At 38.9% G+C, this 23,024-nt stretch overlaps 1 protein-coding gene across 1 annotated transcript in view; it reads right to left on the bottom strand.

The window, feature by feature from the left end:
- Positions 1 to 23,024, bottom strand: part of LOC104258620 (vitellogenin-1-like) — a 43,208-nt gene that overhangs the window by 3,085 nt on the left and 17,099 nt on the right. Inside the window, exons 14-35 of the mRNA XM_059822253.1 lie at positions 20,291 to 20,415; positions 20,102 to 20,203; positions 19,896 to 20,015; positions 19,452 to 19,641; positions 19,270 to 19,363; positions 18,972 to 19,157; positions 13,750 to 13,888; positions 11,960 to 12,179; positions 10,909 to 11,078; positions 9,826 to 10,246; positions 9,389 to 9,693; positions 9,249 to 9,305; positions 8,147 to 8,386; positions 6,878 to 7,084; positions 5,686 to 5,828; positions 5,026 to 5,164; positions 3,691 to 3,826; positions 2,799 to 2,985; positions 2,296 to 2,393; positions 1,632 to 1,726; positions 1,367 to 1,526; positions 28 to 189 (exon numbers count right to left, since the gene is read on the bottom strand). Coding sequence (XP_059678236.1) covers positions 28 to 189; positions 1,367 to 1,526; positions 1,632 to 1,726; positions 2,296 to 2,393; positions 2,799 to 2,985; positions 3,691 to 3,826; positions 5,026 to 5,164; positions 5,686 to 5,828; positions 6,878 to 7,084; positions 8,147 to 8,386; positions 9,249 to 9,305; positions 9,389 to 9,693; positions 9,826 to 10,246; positions 10,909 to 11,078; positions 11,960 to 12,179; positions 13,750 to 13,888; positions 18,972 to 19,157; positions 19,270 to 19,363; positions 19,452 to 19,641; positions 19,896 to 20,015; positions 20,102 to 20,203; positions 20,291 to 20,415 — 3,696 coding nt within the window. The remainder of the gene's footprint in view (positions 1 to 27; positions 190 to 1,366; positions 1,527 to 1,631; positions 1,727 to 2,295; positions 2,394 to 2,798; positions 2,986 to 3,690; positions 3,827 to 5,025; positions 5,165 to 5,685; positions 5,829 to 6,877; positions 7,085 to 8,146; positions 8,387 to 9,248; positions 9,306 to 9,388; positions 9,694 to 9,825; positions 10,247 to 10,908; positions 11,079 to 11,959; positions 12,180 to 13,749; positions 13,889 to 18,971; positions 19,158 to 19,269; positions 19,364 to 19,451; positions 19,642 to 19,895; positions 20,016 to 20,101; positions 20,204 to 20,290; positions 20,416 to 23,024) is intronic.

Raw genomic sequence — 23,024 nt, 5'->3', positions numbered from 1 at the left:
TGACACAGAGAGAGAAAAATACTGTACCTTTTGGGAAACAGTGGAAGCCAACCTTAACTGAAGTTTTTTCTATTGGGGTACAGTCTTTCATACATTTCAGTACTGGGTCAACAGAATAGCACGTAGATTCCTCTCCATCAATAGTAGGATTTCGATTCAGTTTCACATAACTGCGCTGCAGCTTGCACCCTAAGAGGAAAAGGAAAGGTAGTTAGAACTGTAGAAATAAATCCCAGTCGATCCTTGCAATAATAAAGGTCCATATTTTCTCTTCAGCTTTTATTAAAACACAGGTGCCTGACAAACCATTTTCACAGCAGTGAGGTTGTCAAGATAGGATGAAAATAAGTTGGGGGATAGAGGAAAGAGTCTGAAAAGGCAGCTATTTTTAAAATCTAATTGCACAATATAACCCAAATGGAATCATGTACACCCAGTTTTTTAGAACTACATAATACACAGAAAATAACCTCTCATGTCTGAAAGCTATTAAGAATAGATACTGCAAGCACAATGGCTACTTCATTGCATTAGGAAAAATGTCAACTGTAGTGAATGGATTAAAAAAAAGGCAGCATTTATATAATAACATCAAGGATAATTTTTGTATTGGATGATTTTTATAATGCTGCAATTATCTCACTAGAAAGGTATAATGTAACTTAACAGGATCCCAGCTATGACTCTGTTTCCTGACACACAGATAAGTACAATGCTGCTGCCACTGAAGTCAAGGAGAAAACAACCATTAACTTCGATAAAGTTATCTCAGGTCCAAGGTAAATGGAGACCTACAGAACAAAACTGTATTGATGTTATGGGAGACCATAATTATTTTTCCAGCTACATATGAGACGAATCTCTTTTACTTTAGGAGTATTTCTAAATATTTCCCTGAGATTGCACCCTCAGATGGTGCAGAACAAAAATGGAATTTTGTGCACTCTGAAAATTTACATAAACTTCAGATCTGACACTGCATTCATAACCTGCAACTTGTTTGATTAAATTAAGTCTGCAGACAACAGCTGAAACTGCTTTGATTCAGTGGTAAAAATCACACTTACTTCAGTAGGAGCAAGATTAGGCCTGATTTTGCCTCTCCAAGAAAAAAGCTACTCAGTGTAAGAAATTATAGTCGAATCAATTATTTAACATTGAACTGCACATGAGACAAAGACTTTTGCTGTAGTATATATTCTCTATATTCACAGGCAGTGTTTTAAACAGTCAGTGGTTAATGAAGTTAAAATGGATATATATTGCTATTGTCTTTACTAAGTAAACTATATCCGCTGCTTTTAAAAAAAAATTTTCTTGCTATTGGCAGAGGAAAAGTGAAATCATATTCTCCCCAATCTCTCACCACCAGAACAGGTTTCTTCTAGCAATACCCATGAATGAACAAAAGCAGAACAGCTGTGTGCCAGCTTATGATTTGGCATTAGGAGTTCATTGTGCTTTTCTCTGTCATTATTTCCACAAACTCCACAGGTCTTTCCTCTCATCCATGAAGCAACGGTAACCTATAAAATAGCACATCTTTGTAGTGAATACTGAAGTGTTGGTCTGTTACATTGCCAAAGTACTAAAGAGAAATAAATTAGTAACCTTGAAAGTAAGCCCAATACCTTAAGGATCACACCATCAAAAGTCACATTCTTCAGTCCGTGTGTTGGAGCTTCCACGATAACTGTTGTTCCATTTTTGTAAATTTTAACGTTGTCTGTAAAAGTGAATCATAAGGTGATCTGCTTAATTTCAAATTAATGGAGAAAGTGAGTAGCACAAAATACACCATAATGCATTTTCCTTCACAATGATCATTTTGCTGCTACAGTTGGATTTTTAATTTTTTTTTTTTTTTTGTGGAGAAAGCAAAAATACAAGAAATGATCTCTTTATTTGTAAGAATATTCTACTACTGTTCCTTATAGTTGGAACTGACTATTGTATCCAGTCTGCTAAGTCTTGAAATTATAATAACATTGGTGGTGCTCCTGCTAAATATCTGAACCAAAGCATCTAACTGTGATGATAACGAGCACTTTTTTTCTAAAGAATCACCAAACTGGACATACCATATATATAAGAAAGGGGTTTATTTACCTGTCAGTCATGGTGAGGGAAAGTGAGAGTGTATGCAAGTAAATACAAATCTTAAGAAAGTAATGTCTTTGAATTAAACCCACTTGTGTTTTCTTTACATCGAGATTTTTCTGTGGAATTTATAAAAACATCGTGAAAAGATTTAGTTTCCAGGTCAGTTCTGGAAAAGTGGGTATCACAGTTTACCTTTTTCATACTCAGAAACTCCACTGCGTGATAGAACTGGTTCTTCATTGCATACCACAAGGAGAGATGAATTTGCAGCAGGACAGATTGTGATGTTCCTTCAGAAAAAGAAGAAAAAAAGAAGAAACTAGTGGTTAATTTAAAATGTGAAAAATAGAGATATTTGTCACCAAATCTAGCAGACAACCAATTTGAATGAATGAACTGTTTTCTTTCAAAAGTACAAAATTCATTGGGATGTTGGGGTTTGAGATTCAACCTTAAAGAAGAGACAGGATGGGCACTTAATGAGCAGGTTATCAGGTAATGGTGTCTGTGAAATTGAATACAAGAGCAGCTAAACTGAAGAGTCTCAGATGAAGATTCTTTCTGGAAATCCTGTCTTTCCCCCAATATCTGATTGCAAGCCAGTTTCAATGAGGAGCTAGATGTCTCCCATTCGCAGACTAACTCCCTGAAACTTTATACCTAATTCCTGAGCCCTCAGGATAAACCACACTTACGCTGAGGTTGTATTTATGTGAACCTCTCTTGAGAATGACTGAGGATCAACCTTTCTTGTAGTAATGATGAATTTTGGATGTTCAGTACAGTCTTGGGCCGCTATCAGGTTGCAGCTTTTATTGAAAGAATATGTATGGCTCACGTGATCGAATGTTTTGAAATCTCCCTCGCTTACTTCACATGTGGCTGCAAAACAAAACCAGAAAAGAAATGGCAGATGGGACAATGGCATGTGTGCTGCTGCAGAGTATTGAAGGCCACCTCTGTGAGACTGAAATACCCAGCAAACAGGAAAGAAACTTCAACATCTCCTTGGCAGAAGCTTTCAATGCTGCCAGAGTCTGTAAGGACAGGATAGCACTACAGAATAACTACTAGATATAGATTATACGAATATTGATTTTGATTACATGCTAAACACAAAACTCAGGCTAATAGGGACTAAAACGTATCAAATTCTTGAGAAACTAAAAATAGTAACCATGATAAAAAGTAGTTCACATTTCCCAGAGAAGTGCTAGGCACCAACCAGCCTAGACTCACATGACTCCTTTTTGAAGAAAATAAACAGGGCAGAAAATACATGATCTGTCTTGTACCCATCATCTGATGCCTTTCAATGCAGAGATGGCACCTTAGAAGGGGCAAAAGATAACCTCTAGGACTTGCAGACAGAAGTGATTCCTGAACTCTGAATATTTACATCAGTTTGAAGTCTTTTCCTTCACCCACCAACAAACACGCTTCTAAGTGGAGGAATGAGCTGTTGAGAGAGCAGGGTTAGAGACGCTATGCTTCCCTATAAGACCACTACAAGAAAAGACCCAGTCATGGCAGAGGACGGATCTACAAACATTGCTTATTCATGAGACAAGCGTAAGTAATATTTACATTGATCTTCTTGTGCTATTTGCGAAGCTATTTCAGGAAATAAATTCCAGGCAGTGATATCTCGAGTCTCGTAAGTTAGAGATGGGCCTAAGGGCAGAGTGAATGGCATTCGGAGTGCCTGATAGTAAAGTGTTACCTGAAAAAGCAGAAATGAAAATACATTAAGATAAATTGAACCATATTGCTCAAGATATGACTGCAAACAAAAAAAGACTCTTATCTTGCAAAAAAAAATCTTGAAGATGCATTTATACCATTGCAGTTGCGTTAGTCTCTCCAGGATGCACTCAAACCTTAAGCTTTTGTGAGGAATCATTGTCTTCTCTTCTAGTCACACTTCTTGACTTTTTGAGAAATTGTTAAGGACATTGGAAAGTAATCGACATAGATGAAGTCTAAACAACAATTAAGTGACTTCTTAGAAAAAAAGGCAACAAGTTAAGTAACTAAGTCGATGGATGTGTCTGGGAAAGTGAACAGCATCCATTACAGGCTGAAAACTGGCATGATGAGCATTGGGGTAAGATCCCTCACTGTAGCTACAAATTACATTTACCAAAAGAATCAAATTAATGCCTAGTGTGCCTACTTCTTCATTATCATATATTAAGAGTCCTGCAATACTGAAGCACCATGGAAGGTTAAAGACACACTGATTTCTCTGTGTATGAATAGCTACCTGTTATTAATTTGCCAGAGATCCATAGGGGAAATTTTTCAAAGCGGTGCGTAGGGATTTGGAGGACAAGGACCAATTAATCAGTGGGATTCTGCATATCCAGCCTGTGCAAGCTGCTCTGAGAGTGTAACTACCTGCTCCAGATTGGTTAAGGCAGAGTTGTATTTGTGGCTGTCATAACTTCCTTGGACCTGTCTCATCAAGCATGGTTACTGCAGATGTGGGACTTGAGTGCCAACACAGATAGATGCCGTACATGGCTGCAATGGAGTGGAAGGTGTTCTCAAGGCCTCCATTATCTGCTCTGAGACCCCTATACATTCCACAGAACTAGTCACACTGGGTAAAATTAATAAAGGTGTGAGTGCAGAGCAGTCATGCTTGAGACAATTTGGTCCTAACTGCTGTTCTCAGCATGGAAATAAGGTATTTGACTACAGAATCTGATATTCAACTTATTGCTCCATTGCAGCAACGCAGCACAAAATCAAGAGTACTCTTGTATGTATTTTAAGACCCATGTAATGTAGTCAGGTATATAGCAGCTTCTCTAAAAGGGAATGTTTTGCCTTTTTTCCTTTACATTAAGTATCAAAATGTTATTAATTGAAAATCCATTCAAGGTAAGGAAAAGGAAAATAAAAATTGACACGTACCCCGGGAGCTTTAATTACTGTATCAATTGTTCGTGGAGACGTTGCAGCTGCCCTTACTATAAATTCATGAGATGGATTTCTCTGATGTGCTTCTGAGAAGCCCAACACGAGTGCTGCACCAGGAACATATTGCATGAATCTAGAGATAAACAACATGTGACAAACTCAGGTACATGAGCAAAAGCAGACATGGGAGGGTGAAGACTACTGGCACTGCTGAAAAATCAGGGAAACAATGGAAGAACTGAAAAGTCAAAGAAACAATACTTTGGGTCAAATGAAATGGTTGATTTTATCCAGAGGAAATGCATTGGTTTTATTTTGCTTATTTTAACTGGGTACTTTTTGAGACTGAATAGAAGAACATTTCGAAACAAAAAGGCATTTTGAACTGAAATATCAAATAATTTAATATGGAAAATGAAATTAATCATGTCAAGTTTTTAAATATTTGGGGCATATCTTTTAATATGAAACATGTGGAGAAAATAGAACACATTCACAAAATACTTCTGTGCCATTGAACTTGTGTTTTCCATCCAAAAACCTCTCCAAACATGTTCGGGTTGAAAAATTTTGTCCAGTTCTTTTAGTGTTTTTCTAAAGCCAACTAACGTAAGAAAGGCAAAATAACAACTTAGGAAAGAGCAAATTACATACGCAGTGCTTGTCTTTTTTATCCAGGATGGAAGGTTTCCCCATTGCACCTTCAGCTGCACGGCTGGCTTCCTTGCCAGTTGGCCTGTGGTAGCTATGGCTGCTATCCTGTAGTCCCGGCACTCCTTGCCCCATCTCAGTCTGGCCTTTACAAACAGGGAAACAGTCACCCAAATTTCAGAAAAGAATCACTGAACCACCCTTGGCCATTTCAAAATGCAATTTTTTCTTCTTTCCGGAAACTTCACATTGATCCTTAATGTTTCCAAGTCTTTCTTTTGCTCTAAATAGGCTCACAGAGAAATTCTGACTACATCTGGAAAAATCTGAGGTATAGTAGAAAAAAAGTTTGCTAGGCTGTGCAGAACTACATGTACATGTTCCTGTCTCAAAGCAGCTCCTGAAACATCCAGTTTGTCATAATTTCCTGAGGTTTCCTTAGACTTGGTAACTACAAAATCAATAAGCATTTTTTTCTAGAAGACGACTGCGCTCTAATTTCAATTAGCCTCCCCCAATACCTCTTGATTTGTACCTCACCCCACTTTTTCAATGCTGAACTATCACGCTGAATTTGTTAATCGCAGCTGAAAAAAGCAGAGGTTTGTAAATTTTTACGCAAAGACCTCTTGCATTAAAAGGCACATGGGAAGCGCAACACAGTGAGACGCGAAAAAAGAAAAGGAAAGACCTGTTCCTTCATTTATGATGCTTTCTCAGGCATCAACCTGTTACCCAACTTTACCTTTTCAATCTTTTCATATAAATCCTAAGAAATACAACATTTCAAATACATTTGAGTTATGAGTCTTCTGAAATTGATTATATAGAGAAAAACAGCCAGATTCCCAGACAAGAAAACTCATAGTAGAGCAAAGAATAAACAGGTAGTAATGAAGCAGGCAATTTTTCAAATATTTATTCTATTTCTACTGGTCATATTTTGATGTATCTTGAAAGTCAATACCTCTTCTTGTTGGATTTTGAAGTGGCTGATTTTTTTTTTAATTATTTTTAATTCAAAAGAATGGTGAAAGATAGGAACATTTTCTGAAATTTCACAAACTTTGTGAAATGTTTCAAAATATGTATGCTTTTCTTGCTTGGGTCTCCTAATCAGCAGGTGCTCTGTGCTTATTTAAAAAACTCTGGACTTTTTAGATGTCTCTCTTCACGAAGCTGCCTGTGTGCTTACCTGTGCTTTCAGAGGCAGTATTAGAGCATCAGCACATGCTTTCCACTTGGTTTCAGCCAGTTGAACCACAACTAGTTGCACATCAACTTTGGCAGCATCAGAACGAACATATGTTGTAGCTTGATAACCTTGATTTCTGTTGTCACTCCTTACTGCCTGTGCCACAATCGTAATGCCAGGTGGAATTACGTCTCCCAGGAAGTTGCGCTGAAAAACAGCCCCCAACCATCTGTGCTTAAATATTTCTGTGTATTCACTGGAGAGCCTTCAGTCCAGTTTATGTGCTCTGATAGCAGGAAGCAGCCCTCCTCATTCATCAGTTTAGTTTGCAGTATGTATTTCTATATCCCCAATATTTAAGAATAAATTTGGTTGGAATCTTGATTATTTCATTACCACCAGGAATTTTCAAAGACGTGATTGTTTTGATGTGGGATCCAAGACTCTTCCAAACTATCTTTATGCACTTAGTAAGATTTTCTGCATTCTTTTAACATTTCAAATAGCTGCCTAATACGTACTAGCAGTATACACATTCACAACGTATTTTACTGTACTACAGCTTCTTCAAGCCAATTGATTATTTTGAAATCCTTCTTAGTAGCAGAGTTCCCACAGACATTGCCTACATTTGCAGAGCTATTTGTTCTATTATTATGTAGATAGATTTACTTAGTACAATTACAGAATACTAAGTATGTAATAAAGATAAAGATGAATTGTGCTTGATGGGACTTTACATTTACCAATCAGTAATGACCATGGAGAGTCTGATTTTAGTTATACTCTTCATGCACTCACGACCTCAGGTCTACATCTAAAAATAATTAGGCAGACCCAGGTTAAAAAAAATCTTTAAATAAAACCTATTTATTTCGTCCCCATTTTTACCTTAATGCAATTTATTTTGCATTTTGGGCATTCATAGGCAAAAGAAAATTCTTTCCCCTTTAACTTACAACCCCATTCCCTTCAATTTTTATAATTTCCAAATGCAGGCTTTCACATACTGCAAACACCTTTAGAAATGAAGGAAAATATACCCAAGAACCCATCAAACAAAACCTTAAAGCCAAGGGAATTAGGAAAAAAAGTTTTCATGGGGGGAAAATATCTCAATGGACTTTGACTTTCCATTTACAAGCTTGACTTGCAGTGTGCTTCCTGAGCCGAACCCCCTCAGCTGGTCAGAGCGCCACCACATCTACAGTTCCTGCTCAGCAGCCAGCGAAGCCTGGCTGCTCCTTTGTACCACGCAGATAACAGTACCTCGCGCGTCAAGCTGGAACCACGGCTGTGGTGAACGCTGACTTCTCTGCTGACGTGGCTCCTCCTTGAGCTGTGGCCTGCGTTTTCTCCGTGGCGGTGGCTACTGCTGCTGCTGCTGCTGCTGCTGCCGCTCGGGCGACTGCTTCTGCTGCCGCTGCCGCTGCTGCTGCTGTTGCTGTGGCTGCTTCCCAACTCAGAGGAAGATGACGATGAGCTGCTTGATATCTTCCGATCCGGATGCTATGAAACAAAAATTGGTTAAACAGCTATGGCGTGGCCTCTAGTTTTACAGTACAGACATCAAAATCAGAGCTATCAGCCTCCCTCTAGAGGTAACAGACAGACTTAGACATATCTAGAATGTTATTTTTATTATCGTAATGCAGACAGGAAGTATGTTGGGTAGGAATGTGCCTCGGATCCACCTGGACCTCTCTGCTGATAGGAAGGCCGCATAGGCAGTGATTGCAAATGGCAACATCACATTGTCCAGGTCTAACGTTAGGGAAAATAAAAACTGACACTTAATAAGTGGTCAAACATATGCATATTTTTTAGAAATAAAAAAGAGATTACAATTTTATTAAAAACACTGTAAATCATCTTCTTTTTTCATAAGCAGAATACATAATAACTTTACGGGTAACACCTACAAAAGCCACTACATAATCATCCTTCTAATATATACTTAAAATACCTCTATGCCATAATGCATACTGAACCTGGTTTCTGATACAATCCACGTACATGATGATTTTACCATGATTGCCTAAAAACTGTGAACACGGCTATTCCTGTTGAAAAATCCTGCTGTTTTATAATTCCCCCATGGTCTTTGTTAACTTAGCTTTGGCTGCATTGTACAGCATCTAGCCCAAAGGTGTCCTGACCAAAATTTGAGGATTGCAAGTGCTGCAACAACAGAAGGATGTAGTGTAATAGTCGGTATTTTAGTAATAAATATGCTTATTTTGGCCATCGTCAGTGTTGATATTGGCCAGTATGGAAAGCTCGAGTGAAATGAACCAAAGCCCTTCAGTAATATGCTTGATCATATCAACTGTAGCCACCACGGGAATGTGCACTTGAATTAGGGACCTACCCGATGGACGTGAGCAGATCTGAAACGGAGCTGATATACTTTTGGAAGGTGATATTCCTGCAAAATTCCAAAAGAAATTATTACCTACAGCTCAGTAAGGATCACCTCCTAGCAGAAGTCAGAGCATTAGAAAATTTTACCCGTTCTTTAGAAGTGTCGTAACTACTGTGACTGTTAAATTGGGACTTGACATGTTTCGGCTCAGCTTGTCTGTCATATTTGCTGTGGCGATGGGAAACACCAACGCTTTCACTGCTGCTGCTGATGCCACTGCTGCTGCTTCTGCTGCTACTGCTGCTACTCTGTGTTTTAGGCTTCTGCTTTCGGCCACTTCTCTCTCCTTCAGCAGTGCTGGCATTTGGAATTGATGTGGTCTTGGACTGCTTCTTAGCCTTATGCTTTATACCAGATGCTTTGCTACTGCTGCTGCTGCTGTTGCTGCTGCCTTTGCTCCTACTGCTGCTGCCTTTGCTGCTGCTACTACTGCTTCTGCTGCTGCTCTTGCTGCTGCTACTCCTGCTGTTGCTGCTACTACTGCTACTACTACTGCTGTCCTTACTGCTGCTACTGCTGCTGCTGCCCTTGTTGCTGCTACTACTGCTACTGCTTTTGCTACTGCTACTACTGCTTTTGCTGCTACTGCTGCTCTTACTACTACTGCTTTTACTGCTGCTGCTGCTACTACTACTACTACTACTGCTACTGCTGCTGCTGCTGCTGCTGCTGCTTTTGCTGCTACTGCTGCTACTACTACTGCTTTTGCTGCTACCGCTACTGCTGCTACCACTACTGCTGCTGCTGCTGCTACTGCCACTGTCCCCAAAGGGGTAGAATTTCTTTTCTTTGGCTTTGGACTGTCTTGTTTTCAGATTTATCTTGGTGCCTTCTTGTGATGCTCTGTTGTCAGAATCACTGCTGGAGGGGCTGCTTGTTGTACTCTTGGCACTTCCACTGGTGCTGCTGGCACTGGATGATGAGCTTCTGGATTTTCTTGTCCCCTAGTCAATGGTACCATTGGAAAAACAAAATTAGTTTTCTGTGTTCCTGCAGAAGGCTATAAGTAAAATCAGATACAGAGAGCTGTGAATCTCTCTACTGCCTATACACCTGATAGCATTCTTGCAATACATCCCAGTAAGGCAAATTCATAATGATGTGCTAAAACCACACGGAAGTACAACAATACCCCAGACCCTTTTGTCATAATGAACATGTGTGAAAATTGTTGATCGTACAATTACATGTAACTGAAATTGTTGATCATACAATTACATGTAACTAATGTTGGTAATGACGGCAGTGTAGCTGTGACTATCTCAGGGCAAGTTGTGTAGGTAGGTGTCATACCTTTTTGCTACAGTTGCAGTAGCTGGAAAGAACAGACAACCTTTTGGGCATGCAACAGCTATTTTGTGTCTTACAAGAGATTTTCAGAAAAACCTACAAAACCAACCTGCTCTTTCTAATGTCCTTCACCTGCACAAGAGATGAATGCAAACAAAAGACCTGCAGAGAGATTTGTGTACCCTAAAGCCTGTCACTATTTTCCAATTTTTGCATACTATCTAGACAAAGGAGGCTACTTAGTAAAAGAAATATAAATAACTAAGCTTCGTATAATGTTTCCCACAACTCTAGAAGTGGATTTTTACAGCATTACCTGGTTAACAGTATCATCAAGGATTTTCTTCACTCTTTTAATTGCTTTTCTCCTGGAAGAAACCTGTGCCTCTGGATCTTCAAATGTTACTAAACGTACCATTTTTGCAGGAGCATGGTCTCCTGCTTGAATTGTGACTTGTATTTTTTCAATAGGTGCCTCTGTGTAAACTGAAATCGCATGACAATTAGTATTACTGTTAGTATTAGCAACTGAATAATAGAATAAGCCAATTTTTGCTACAATTTATTTAGCCATTCTTCCCCAAATGAAAATATAAATGCTCATTGATTATTTTTGGTATTGAGCAAATTTGTTAAAATTTTCTGTAATAGCTAAAGCATATACTGGCAATAACCAAATTTTAAAATATTAGCATGATACTAGATTATTTTCAAGTCAATAAACAGAATGATCAGCAGATTTAAGTCAAGTGAATTGGATTGCTTAGCTAGGTAACACTATGGGACAACGAATTAGGCATCAGAGAGGAATCGAGGCTCAACTCTTGAATTATAAAGAGTGGCTCAATGGTTAGGCCATTAGTTTGATACTAAGGAGACCTAGATTCAGTGGCCTGCTGTGCTTTTGCTTCTTATGATCATGGATTAAGACATTAAGGACTAGATCCTGGCAAGGTTAATCCATAATTCCCTTTAAGAGTCTGGGTTTTTAGAATGTAGCTACAGGACACTGCATCAGATCTATTGCCCATGTCCAATTGCTCTGTGCTTGCATCCCAAATCCAATGATTCAGGGTGCATCAGACATGCTCTGCAGGCACAGATCAGCTCTGTTTGACGTTGGCCATGCTGAGTGACATTGCTGGGAGAGCTGGGAAGTCGCTGCTCAGACGAGCGGGGGACAAATGAATTCCTGCTACAAGTGCAGTCTGTTGCCAATACTGGCAGGGCTGGTAGGCCTAATGGTAGTTTTAGTGGTACTCAAGATACAAAAGATATATATGTACATATACAAATATATCTGGGTATATATACACACCCCTACCCACCCACCTATTACTTTCTTTTTTGTGCGCAGTGGTGTTTACCTGGCTTGAAGCTCATTCTAAGGGCGTGCTCTCCAGCTAGGTAATAAAGAGGCACATTTTTGATAAATGCTGCATGTACACTTTTCCTCTCAATGCACACTTGAAACCCAAATGTACTTGCATTGGAGCAGAAGGACTGAACAAACGGCTCTTTTCGGGAAGAAGAGCGTCCAAATGAAAAGGAATTTCCTGATGAAACATCTTCTGCAGACTGTCTGTCCTATTAGATAACACACACATCAAGTTAAACTGGACAACAGTAAGAGGAATACTTGCATGTTATGATGTGTCCTGTTTCGGTAATAGTTATATGTATTCTGCAGGAGGAATTAACCAGTTTATTTGATATAGCAAGGACATGACACAGAACAACTTGGGTTTTGGTTGGACAAAATTATCAACTGAATGGCTTGATTAGACTATCTAGTGCAAAAAGAGCTTCACACTCTAAGAAAAGAAAATTATATCACAAATTAATTCTGAATATTTAATTTTGTTTTTCTGGAGTATTAGACAGTGTTAACAGGTTCTTGATAAATCTGAATGTGCTCTAGACTGATTTGAGTTCTTTCCTTTGATTTAAGATTGGGTCAAACAACAGAACCTTCATCAATGTCCATGAAAATTCTCTCAGTTGAGGTCTGACATGAACGTGAGACGGTATCAACTAGATGCTCAAAGCATATCAGATGTTAGAAATTTCCACTCAAAAGTATGTAATTTACATGTGCTAAGTAATGCTTGCAGAAGAACAAATTAAAATAAATTAAAATTAGAATCAAATCCATGAAATGAAAACTATGATTTCCTGGAGCAATGAAGCAAATAGCTAAAGACACATAATCATAAGCTTTAATTTCACATGTAATACAGGTTTGCAATTAATTTTTTACTCAGTTTATCATGTCTCACATGTCTCTGAAAAACTGGAATTTTAGTACTAGTAATTTTTTTCCAAAGGAAATTCTAATGACACTGGGAAATGCTCCAGTTAGTGCCATTTTTCAGTTGCTGTTCATTTAAGAATAACTGTGGATTGCTAACTTTTCAGGAAGGGCAGCACAGAGGCACAAAGCAGAAGAACTTTGCTTGCTCCAGGATATTGGAAACTGCTCTCACTGACAGTACGTTTGCCTATTGACTTCTCCATAGGAAAGTGCTGTAGTCATCCTCTGTTCATCTCTTATTTTATCTGAAAACCCTTCAGAGTTGCAGGACAACAATGAAACCAGAACAGGACAGTGTATGCCTCACCTCTACCAGTCTTTCACTGAATGAATTGTCACGGTGATGCCTTCACAACACTGCCCATCATAGAAAGCCTGTACTGGTTTTTACGGAAAGCTGTAACTCAGGAAGTCATTTGACTTGACACACAAACTGCCATCCATTCTTGAATGAGGGTGCTTATAAGCATTAAATTTGGCTCTACAGGTTGAACAATGGACCGTCTCATAGAACAATTGTGGTCGCCCCAGGAATGTGATGCTTGCATAATGGTTGCGAATTATTTTAAAGATTGTAGGCCTATCCTGTAGATGGCAGTGTAAAATTAATTACCAAAGAAAATGCTTTTGCTTTTGAAAACGTGTTCCAAGTCTGATGTATTACACTCCAGATTTTAAAATAATGTTACTATAGGGCTATATGTGTTATTAGATTGAACCTGACTTATTTTGAGCGAAGCAGCATTGGTTAGAGATGAATTGTGCATTTTCTTATGGAGAAAAGAAATCGTGTCCCACTGATTAAAAGCCCAAAAAAGAATAGTCAGACACTACATCATTTACCTTGATATTATCAGTCTCGCCTGAATCTGAAGCGAAGGACATCTTCATTATGTCAGGCACTGCTTCAGGTAGAAGAACTGGAGTCATCTTACTAGCAGCCAAATCCCCAATATTTCGTGTAACAGCAAATGCCTTAGACCTGCAGACAAACATTAGATGAAACCTGTATCGATAAAGCACTGCTGAGGAAAAGACCTGAATAATGCCTTGTAGCACATACTCAGCAAGAAGTATCATACCTTGCAAATTGCTTTATAGATATTTACAGCATCTTTCCTGTTAGTTGTGTTTTCAAGGACTGCTAAGACTGAATAAAGACATGGACCAATCTCAAGGGCAGATAGCTCAGTTAGGCTTTCAGAAGCATGTGTACAGGTTAAAAGCATTGCAGTTGATGGGATCTCCGGATGCCTAATACCTTGAAGAACAGCCCACTTAGATGTCTGGCTGTGGATTACATTATTAAATTTTTGAGTCTCCTATTTTGATCTTCTGGACTTTTAAATTTTTAAACTCCTCTTCTTCGTGTTCACTGCTAAACTTAGTTCTCATTTCCTTTGACATTATATTTGGGAAAATACTGCCGTAACTTCAAAAAACAATCTGGGGACTGGTGGCTACTAAATGTTTTTTCCTGTGCAACTTTTGTTAAAGCAAAATTAAAGAAAGGTGCCTGAAATCATCAAAGTAAGTGTCTCCAGCTTGATCTAAATTCACTGGTACTCATGGCTTGGCAAGACATCACAGAGAGATGTGTAGGAAGGTTAAGAGCTTATTTACGGAAATGTGTTCAGTACATTGTTTCCGGTGTTGTGGACTCTAAGAGAATTAGTCAGGATACAGGATGAGTCATATAAGGTGCAGCATGAGGCTGAGACTCTCACGGCTAAATATCCTGACCCCCTGGCTCCATATCCTACGTTCTACATGGAAGTTGTTACAGTGCTGCGATAACTATGAGCTTTGTTTTGGGTCAGAGAAACATCTTGAATACTGAACACTTTCGAGAGACGAAAAACTATTTCCTTTAGCTATTAACATTGTGATAACTCAACCTTATTAGCCATTTATCAGCGCTAACATCCAGCTTAAAATTTCCCATGTGCTGTTTCTCAAATATGAAGTTGATCTGCTTGCCCTGGGGCTTTTGCAGTCTGCCAATGGAGGTGGCCTTTGTGACAGTGAATGGAAAGATGGTCTGCAAAATGGTCTCTATTTTAATATGGTCTACACTGTACTAGCCTGAGCAATTCCAATCTAACCTATTTGAAAGATGAATTTGTATTCATCTGATAGCCCTCTCTTCCTCTTGAAGGCTCCTACCGTGCTGCGTGCACTGTAAAGCACACAATTGCACTTCATGTGGAACACCTCAATAAAACGTGTGTCACCTGTGGGCTTTGTTTCCTTTTCCATCTCTCTCTTTTTATAGATAAGGACATGACAGCAACGCTCCACGCTGGGTGATAGGAGAACCTTGAAGAATGGAATCTGAAATAAAATATTCTCCCTAACAAGCTGAGAGGATAAAAGAAAATACAAATCAACTTGCATTTCAGATGGCTCATCTGGGTAAAGGGACAAAAAGGGAAATGGCTTTTAGTTTAATCACATTCAATAATTCAAATGACCACTGAACTGCAGGCTGGGTCTCCAAGCAGAAAGCCCTGGGGTTTCTTTTCCAATTTTTTTTAGTATCATCTTTTATGCCAATAGTCTACTCCTGCCACCTAACGAAAGTGGAGGATCGATTCCTCCCTGTTGAGCACAGAGAGCTGACAAATGTAGCTGCATCATCACAGGTGACACATGTCAATGTCTGCAGAATCACACGGCACGGTAAAAATAGGCTACAAGAGCCAGCTCTGGTGCTTTAACAAGCAAAACAGTCACAAAGAAGGCCTAAAGCTATGGTATGAAAGAATCTGTTCTCTCTGATCCCACACAAGGGAGAAAAAATAAAAGGGAGATTTTCCAATATGTATTAGTGTATTTTTTGGATGAGAGAAGAAGCTGTGCTATAGTATAAGCCAAATTCACTGCAGGGGTAAGGGACAAGCAATTCAGCTGTGCTGGGCCCACTGATGTTTCAGTGAGTGTGGCCTTACATGCATCCCTAACACGGGGACAGAAGAGCTTAATGTCTATTTAAAACAAAGAAAATCAACAAAAAACTATTTTCCCAGGTTTTAAAGCACAGCATGACATCGTATCTAAATAAATTAGAAGCAAGAGACAATCCTCCAACCAGATCTTTAGCTCTCTTTCTGCTGTGGTGAAATGAAAATTTCTGCCTTTCATTAACCATCATCCTTCTGACCTTGGTGCAAAGGTATTATAAAAACAGAGACTTGGAGCACCAGTTATTTCCCTTCTCTGTCCCCAAACACACTGCGCTGCCTTGCGAGCTCACAGAGTACGCTGGATCTTCTGCATTTACGCATGCTGTATCCATGTTGTATACAGTGTTGTAATTTTGTAATTCATCTTATTTATAAGATGCCCATGTGAAGTAATTTCTGCTTATCCTACAGTTAAAACAAGCAAAAAAACCCTATGATAGACACTCTATTCAAGATTATGTATATACTTCAGTAGCCTGTCATTATGAATATGTGATATATTTGCAAAGTGCATTCTCTGGCAGCTCTCCATATCTATATTTTAATCACAGGGCTCTAATTCTCCCTGAAATGTATTTGATTTTTACTTCTTCTTGAAAATTTTGTTTAAAAGTGTGTTTAAGTAGCCATCTGTACTATACCAAATAATTATGTTAAAAGTGCCTTAAAAATAACTATTATTTTTAATTAAATTTAACTTTGAAAGGATTGAATTGAAACACATGCTATAGGTTCTCTCCATGGTATGATTAATTATTTTGCTCTGATTTTTGCTATAAAGAAAGTCGAGTCCATAATGTGCTGATTTGTCTTGGGAATGCAATCTCTCTATCACCAAAGTTTTCATTATTTTTTTCTTTAGAGTCTGCGATTGCTCACCTGAGATTCTCTTTGGCTCCTGAAAGTTTATATAAATCCCAGAGCTGTGACAGGTTATAAACTGTGTGGTGTGTAGGATATAGCTGAACTTAACGCTACTGAAGACTGTTTGCTTCCTGCGTCTGGGTGTGAGAAATGAAGGGGAAAATAATGTCACATCCTGACTAGCTTTAATGACATGGTGCTATAGAAGGTAACCCCCTGACCACCAAGACAAAGTGCCTAATACTAAAATATTCTGAACAGAGCTCACAAACAAATGAAAGAGCAATAGCTTTCCAGAACCATTTCTTTAAATGGGAAATTTAGAACTAACAAGGGAAGGTGTCAGAGTATCTCTAATATATTGAATTCAATAGGTTCTTTACTCTTTAGTGGAGCTATGCAAAAGCAAGAGAAAGTCCATGTTAAACTAAGATTTTTGGACACATTCTATGTAGAACACATATATATCCTTTCTCTTTTTATATATATATCATCCCTGCTTGTTTCTCTTCATACCTTTAAGATTTTACTTTGCTTGTTCTTTGACCTCCTCAGTGATGTGGTTCAATGTTACATTCTCTAGTTATTGCTTTGCCTTCACTTGTAGTCATTGCTGTTTCATTGCTCTGTGTGATTTCCACTGACCGTTTGCTTTGTAACAGTGAACAGGAATGCTTTTTGGAGAAAAATTGATGGTGCTAAAAGTTAGCTAGTGAGTATTAGCTTTCTCATATACTTGGCATTATAGAGCTATTTCCAACTGACTACATCACTTTATAAATGATAATGCCGCAGGATCTAGAGCAGGGCTTGGGCTGGAACTCATGGACTCCTCCACTGTAATCCCCTATGTCTGATACTGATTTGCTTTATACTTTCTGGCAATGCATTTAACCCTTTTTGTGTCTGATTTGATTTCCCCTTAAGTCAAAGGAGGAAAATATTTTTTATTTTGCTTTGCAAAGACGATCCTTCTGCTAACATTTGTAGCTCTGCTTGAGGCTTTAAACTCCATATCAGTGTCCAATATTCTCATTTCAGTTCAGCATCCTTACTGAGTTCATTAATAACTGCCTCACCCTCTCCAACAGTCAGAGGTAGTGAGAGCAGGTGCCTGCTGTCCCTGATGAGCTTGGGAGTGGACTGTCCTGATCTTCACAAGAAACTGAACAAAACTTTTGGGCTGTGGTCCCCCAGCAGCTTATACACAGCTAACTGATGCTGTATGAAGAGCCGAAACCCTTCCTCCTCTGCACGGAGAACCTGGTTACCATCATGTTTTATGGAGTAGAGGAATCATCTTAGGGAGGAGGATGTGATGTCAAATGCCTAATAGGATGGTCTGTGAACATTGAAGGGCAAGGGAGAATAATGATTAGCCTCTGTGGTGGCTAAAATGAGGAGACCTGCAGAGCTTCTCTGGGCCAGCAGCCATGAATGCTAATTGCAGCTGGATCAAGCAACTGAGCTCTTTTGTTACGGTTGTATTCCTAGAGCAGAAACTTGTTAACCTTTCTGTGGATTGTATAATAGCTGATTTCTGTTGTCAGTGATGCTTTTTCCTTTGTGATGAATTTTCAGCTTGTCTTTCTCAGTACTTTTTCATGTGCGTGTGAAGGTTTTCTAAGCTTTGGTCTACTGCTTTGATTCCTTGGACATACTCTTTCTGTTTCCTCCCTCTCTTTGTGCTTGTATTTCCATCTGTTTACATTTGTTTGGCATCTGGCTACAATAGTTTTCCAGAGTGTATTGTAATTGCATGCACTGATAATAAATCAAGTGGACCTAACAGGCAAGAAAACCAAATGGCAGCCGCAGGGAAACAAGGTAAAAACACAAGAAACACCAAGTCTTCAAGGTATCAAATGCAAATATATATGGGTTATCTGGTATAACTGATAGGATTCAGCTGGCTTATATTTTACCTAGTGTCTTCAGTCCAAATATATGTATTTGGATAGAAATTTTATGCCATGTGTGTTTCAAATAGCTTATGGGTCTTAAGAACTGAAAAATGGTCCTAAAGGGGATTTTCAGGTGAAGACTACAGGAAGTAAGGCATATTTTCAAGCAAAGCTTTGGCACTTGTAATTTCATTTAAATTAAATAAACTACACCAATGATGACCAGTTACCCAAGCTGACAGTCAAAGGCAAGATCCCTAAGCAAATGTTCTGTTTCATTTGGAAAGACTCTACATTGCTACATAGAAAGATAGTAAGTGCTATGTCTTACCTTACATTAATTATGTTAGTCTCATCTTTACATGGTGGAATTTCAATTTTGATGTTTTTTTCCTTCATATGGACAGTGGCAACAACATTCACAGGTACATGAGCGTTCATTTTGGTGTGTGCTTCCAGCCCTGCCTGGATCATGTGTGTGTTGATCCCCATTATAAAGATCATCTCCTTAGCCATGCTGCAAATGTAGAATGAGGGTAAAGTTATGTTCATACAGCAAATAGCTGTTGAATTTTTATGGCTTCTGTCACTTGGAAATATGATTCTTTTATTTTATACTAAATATTTACCTTAGACTCATTTTGGATCGCAGCCTAATGTTGGCATTTAGTAACTCAGTCAATCTGAAATCAGACTTTGGAGAAGGTGTAATCTGTGCTTGAACTATTAGAAAGAAAGAAAGAAAAGTGTTAAAAATTCCCCCCAATCCTGAGAAACATGTTTGTATTGCTCAACTCCTGAAATACGTTACCATTTCCTGCCACTTTTGTGACAGAAGAGTAATAGAAGCTGGTCTCCATCGGGAACCCAGTGCAGGTAGGCACGATACGACGGATCTCAGAGGAAAGAAACGCCTTGGTCCACTGCCTTCCTACACCACTTTGAAGGGTACTGATTATTCTCCTTATCGAAGGGATTTTTTCATCAGGTCCATACCATGCCTGCAATTACAGAGTTCAACTTGTCTAAATAAGCAGAACCTGAATATCATGATCCATGTCATTAACTGTGCCTCATGGGAAAGTCTGTCAGCAACGATTATAGCTAATCCTGATCAAAGCTTGACCTTATTTGCCTTAATACTAAAGACAAAAATGGTCTTGAATTAAAAAGTTAAAAACAGGGAGAGAATGTGTGAAAGGAACAGAATTCCAAAGCTTCTAATGCTCCGGTGGTTGTGTTTTCAAAAGGATACCTGCAATGCATTTTGGATGGCATTTTTATCAAGTCCGCCAAAGAACAACTCTTGGCCAAACATCTTCAAGTAGCCTGATGCAAAAGGTTTGTCACTTGAGAATGCCTTCCAGTCAGAGAGCTGTGTGAAAAGAGGAAGAAAGTCTGATTCTTCATAACATTTGGGGAAGCAACACCTTAGAGATTTTCTTTTCCCTGAGAATTTACCGTTTTTAGGATTTCCTTGAAGTCATAGTCAGTCTCCCAGTCCCCATCAGGAGAGTAACCTTTAGCAAACACCTCCTGCAGTCCTTCAACAGTTATTCCCACCTGTAGAAAGAAGTAAAGTGTAAATGCCAATTGAACAATGGTCGTAAGAACGGATGAGAGGGCAAACTGCGAGTAGACCCCCGTTACCTCCAAGGGATCAGCCACTCTTCCAAGGAAATGTGTCCGCAGCTGGGACATTGCCATTGTTGGAATTAAGCTGCCTGCATTATTCAATACCAAATATTTAGCTGCCAGTCCACTCATAAGGAACTCTGAAGAGAAACAGGCAGTAAAACACAGCACAGTTAGTTTTTAAAGCCACAGTGTGCAGATTGTATCAATTTACTAATTGCATAATTCAACTGATACAGCATGATATGAGAAAGGCCAGGAAACCCAGCTATAAAACTGATGTTATAGAAGTCACAAACAGAATATTCTGCATTTTTGAACTATTAATGGGCAAAATTACAAGCCCCCTGCTCACTGCATGGTGGTTATGCTATTTTTCCAATTGCTTCTGCTATATCATTTGCATCCGGTCAGATTCTGTAACATCAGCTTATGAAATGCTTTTACGAGACATCATTTAGGGCAACTTGACAAAGGGGATGCAAAATGAAAACAGATTTGCCATCCTTTGCTAATAGTTCAAGGAAAGTCATATAGATGTCCTATAAGGACAGATGGTGAGGTGTAGATTTGTCTCTCAAATGACTCAGAGGCAATTTGATACATCTAGTTCCGAATGCTGTAACTCCTTACATGAAATGTACTAATTGCTAGGCAATTGTTAACTTTTCAGTGAACTTTGAGCAAACATAATTTGTTTCTATTTATTTTCTCTACTTCAGATTTATCACCCATAATGATCTCAGATACAGATAATCACTGCAGAGCACAGTCATATATTCTTCCCGATCTTGGCACAGGTCTATACAATCCTGTTTTCTGAGTTAAAGTAATCCCAAGGCTTTTCTAAGTTGCCTTAGGTTTCAAGAAGAACAAGGCTGACATGATACGTAGGTATCCCTGTCGTGCTTCCTTTCTTCCAACTCTCCTCTCTCTTCTCTTCCTACACTAGCTGGAGGAGAGGGAAGTATTTTAGGAGTCCCTGTGTTAAATTTCTGCTATCCTCATGTGAATAGGCACCATATACTGATTAAATCCCAGCACCACCAGAAATCAGCTTTGGGAATCCAGTACAGCCATGATAACTACAGAGCCCTGGAAGATCCAGACCAATAATTTCATTACCTGTACAGAAATTATTGATGAATTGTAGGAAGTATATTCTCAAACTTTATGAGAGGGAGTGAGTCTTTGACCTCTTTCCAGGAAAGGAGTGCCTAAATTCTCATAAATTATTTACCCAATGGTTAAAGAAAAGATTATTGCTTGGTTCACAAATGTGGGGTGTTATGAGTATTCATGCCCATATTACTTCTCTAGTGCCACTCTCTGTATTTCAGATAACACCTCACTTGTTAGTCAACACTTTCCCATTCTCTTCTGAATCCATGCATGCAGACAGGGGTCTGAATGGTCCTTTACCCTTGTTTAGTCCTCACATTAAGTTGATTCGTATCAGATTCCTGGTACTAATTTTGATTTCTAGTTTCTCAGGACAGAATCCACTTTTCAGATATTTGAGAAACAGTCTGTTGGAAAAGCAATCCACTTAGTCTACTAAATCTGTATGAACTGCCATTTCACTACATCACTTTCACTGTTCTGCTGTATGAAGCGCCTGTGCTATCCAAAGTGCTAGGCACTATCTACCTATAAAATACATGGTCCAGGAACAGCTCCTACAATCACAATACAGGTATGTATGCCACCCCACTGATGGCAGAGGAATCAGTGGAGAACCTTCAGCAGACTGCAGGGAGAGATGACAAAAGCTCACATTTTAATGCTGATCCTATAGAAATAAAAAGCAAAGAGATACCACACTGGAACATTACTAATAAGCTGACTTGGGACTTGGAAATGTGAAGACTAGTTTTTCTTTGAACGAGCTTAGCCAGAGCAGTCCTAGGTGTTATGTGGACTGGACACTAGAATGAGGCATGGCACTTTAGTGAATTTCTTAAGGCTCTTTTTTTGTGTCCTAATCCATGAAAACTGTTAGTTAAAAACCCCCATGGTAATTACTGATACTTAATAAGAAGTGTTGCTCATACATGATTAAATTATTATACAGAATTCATTGACTTTAAGAGAGAAGGGCTATTTTCCATACCTCAGGCATTACATAGTGCTAATCGTATAAGAAAATATTTACCAATGAAAAATCTTACTGACACAGTCAGATGAGGCACTGTAGCCACTTCACTGTTGGAACGTGGTGGCACCTGCGTATATCTGACTAAATGTCTTACCCCAAGAAAGAGGGAAAGAAAAATCGGTGATGAAAGAAAGCAGTCTTTGGTACCTATGAATATTAGCATACATATTTAAATATACAAATCTGTGCATATTGAGAGTCAGATTCTCTCAGTCCTCATGTTGAGCAGAACCTGGCTTATCCCTTTGATTTCAGTAGCAGTGTGTAGAGCATGAAGCACTATTTGTGGTGGCCATGTGTGACAGATTCCAGATTAGAGATAGATTCAGCTGATGTTATTCCCTGTCATTAAAAATTCAGCATCTAGCACCACGAAGATCTGTGATGCTGAGGGCACATTTTTGTTTTTAGCAAGGAAATAGGCACTGGATTACAGCCGTCACTATGGTAACTCCTCCGGAATGGACTCAGTGATACACATTTCACCTATGGCTAGTGGTGACAAATCAAATCAGAAAGCTGGAGGATGGATCCTCCTCCAACACCAGTGTAATAGAGGATTAACTTCATTTAGGTAACTGAGTTATCCAA

This window comes from Gavia stellata, chromosome 10, assembly GCF_030936135.1.
Source record: "Gavia stellata isolate bGavSte3 chromosome 10, bGavSte3.hap2, whole genome shotgun sequence".
In the NCBI taxonomy this organism is placed as follows: Eukaryota; Metazoa; Chordata; class Aves; order Gaviiformes; family Gaviidae; genus Gavia; species Gavia stellata.
Note: the sequence above shows the minus strand (reverse complement) of the source record. Positions and strands in the feature narration are given on the sequence as shown.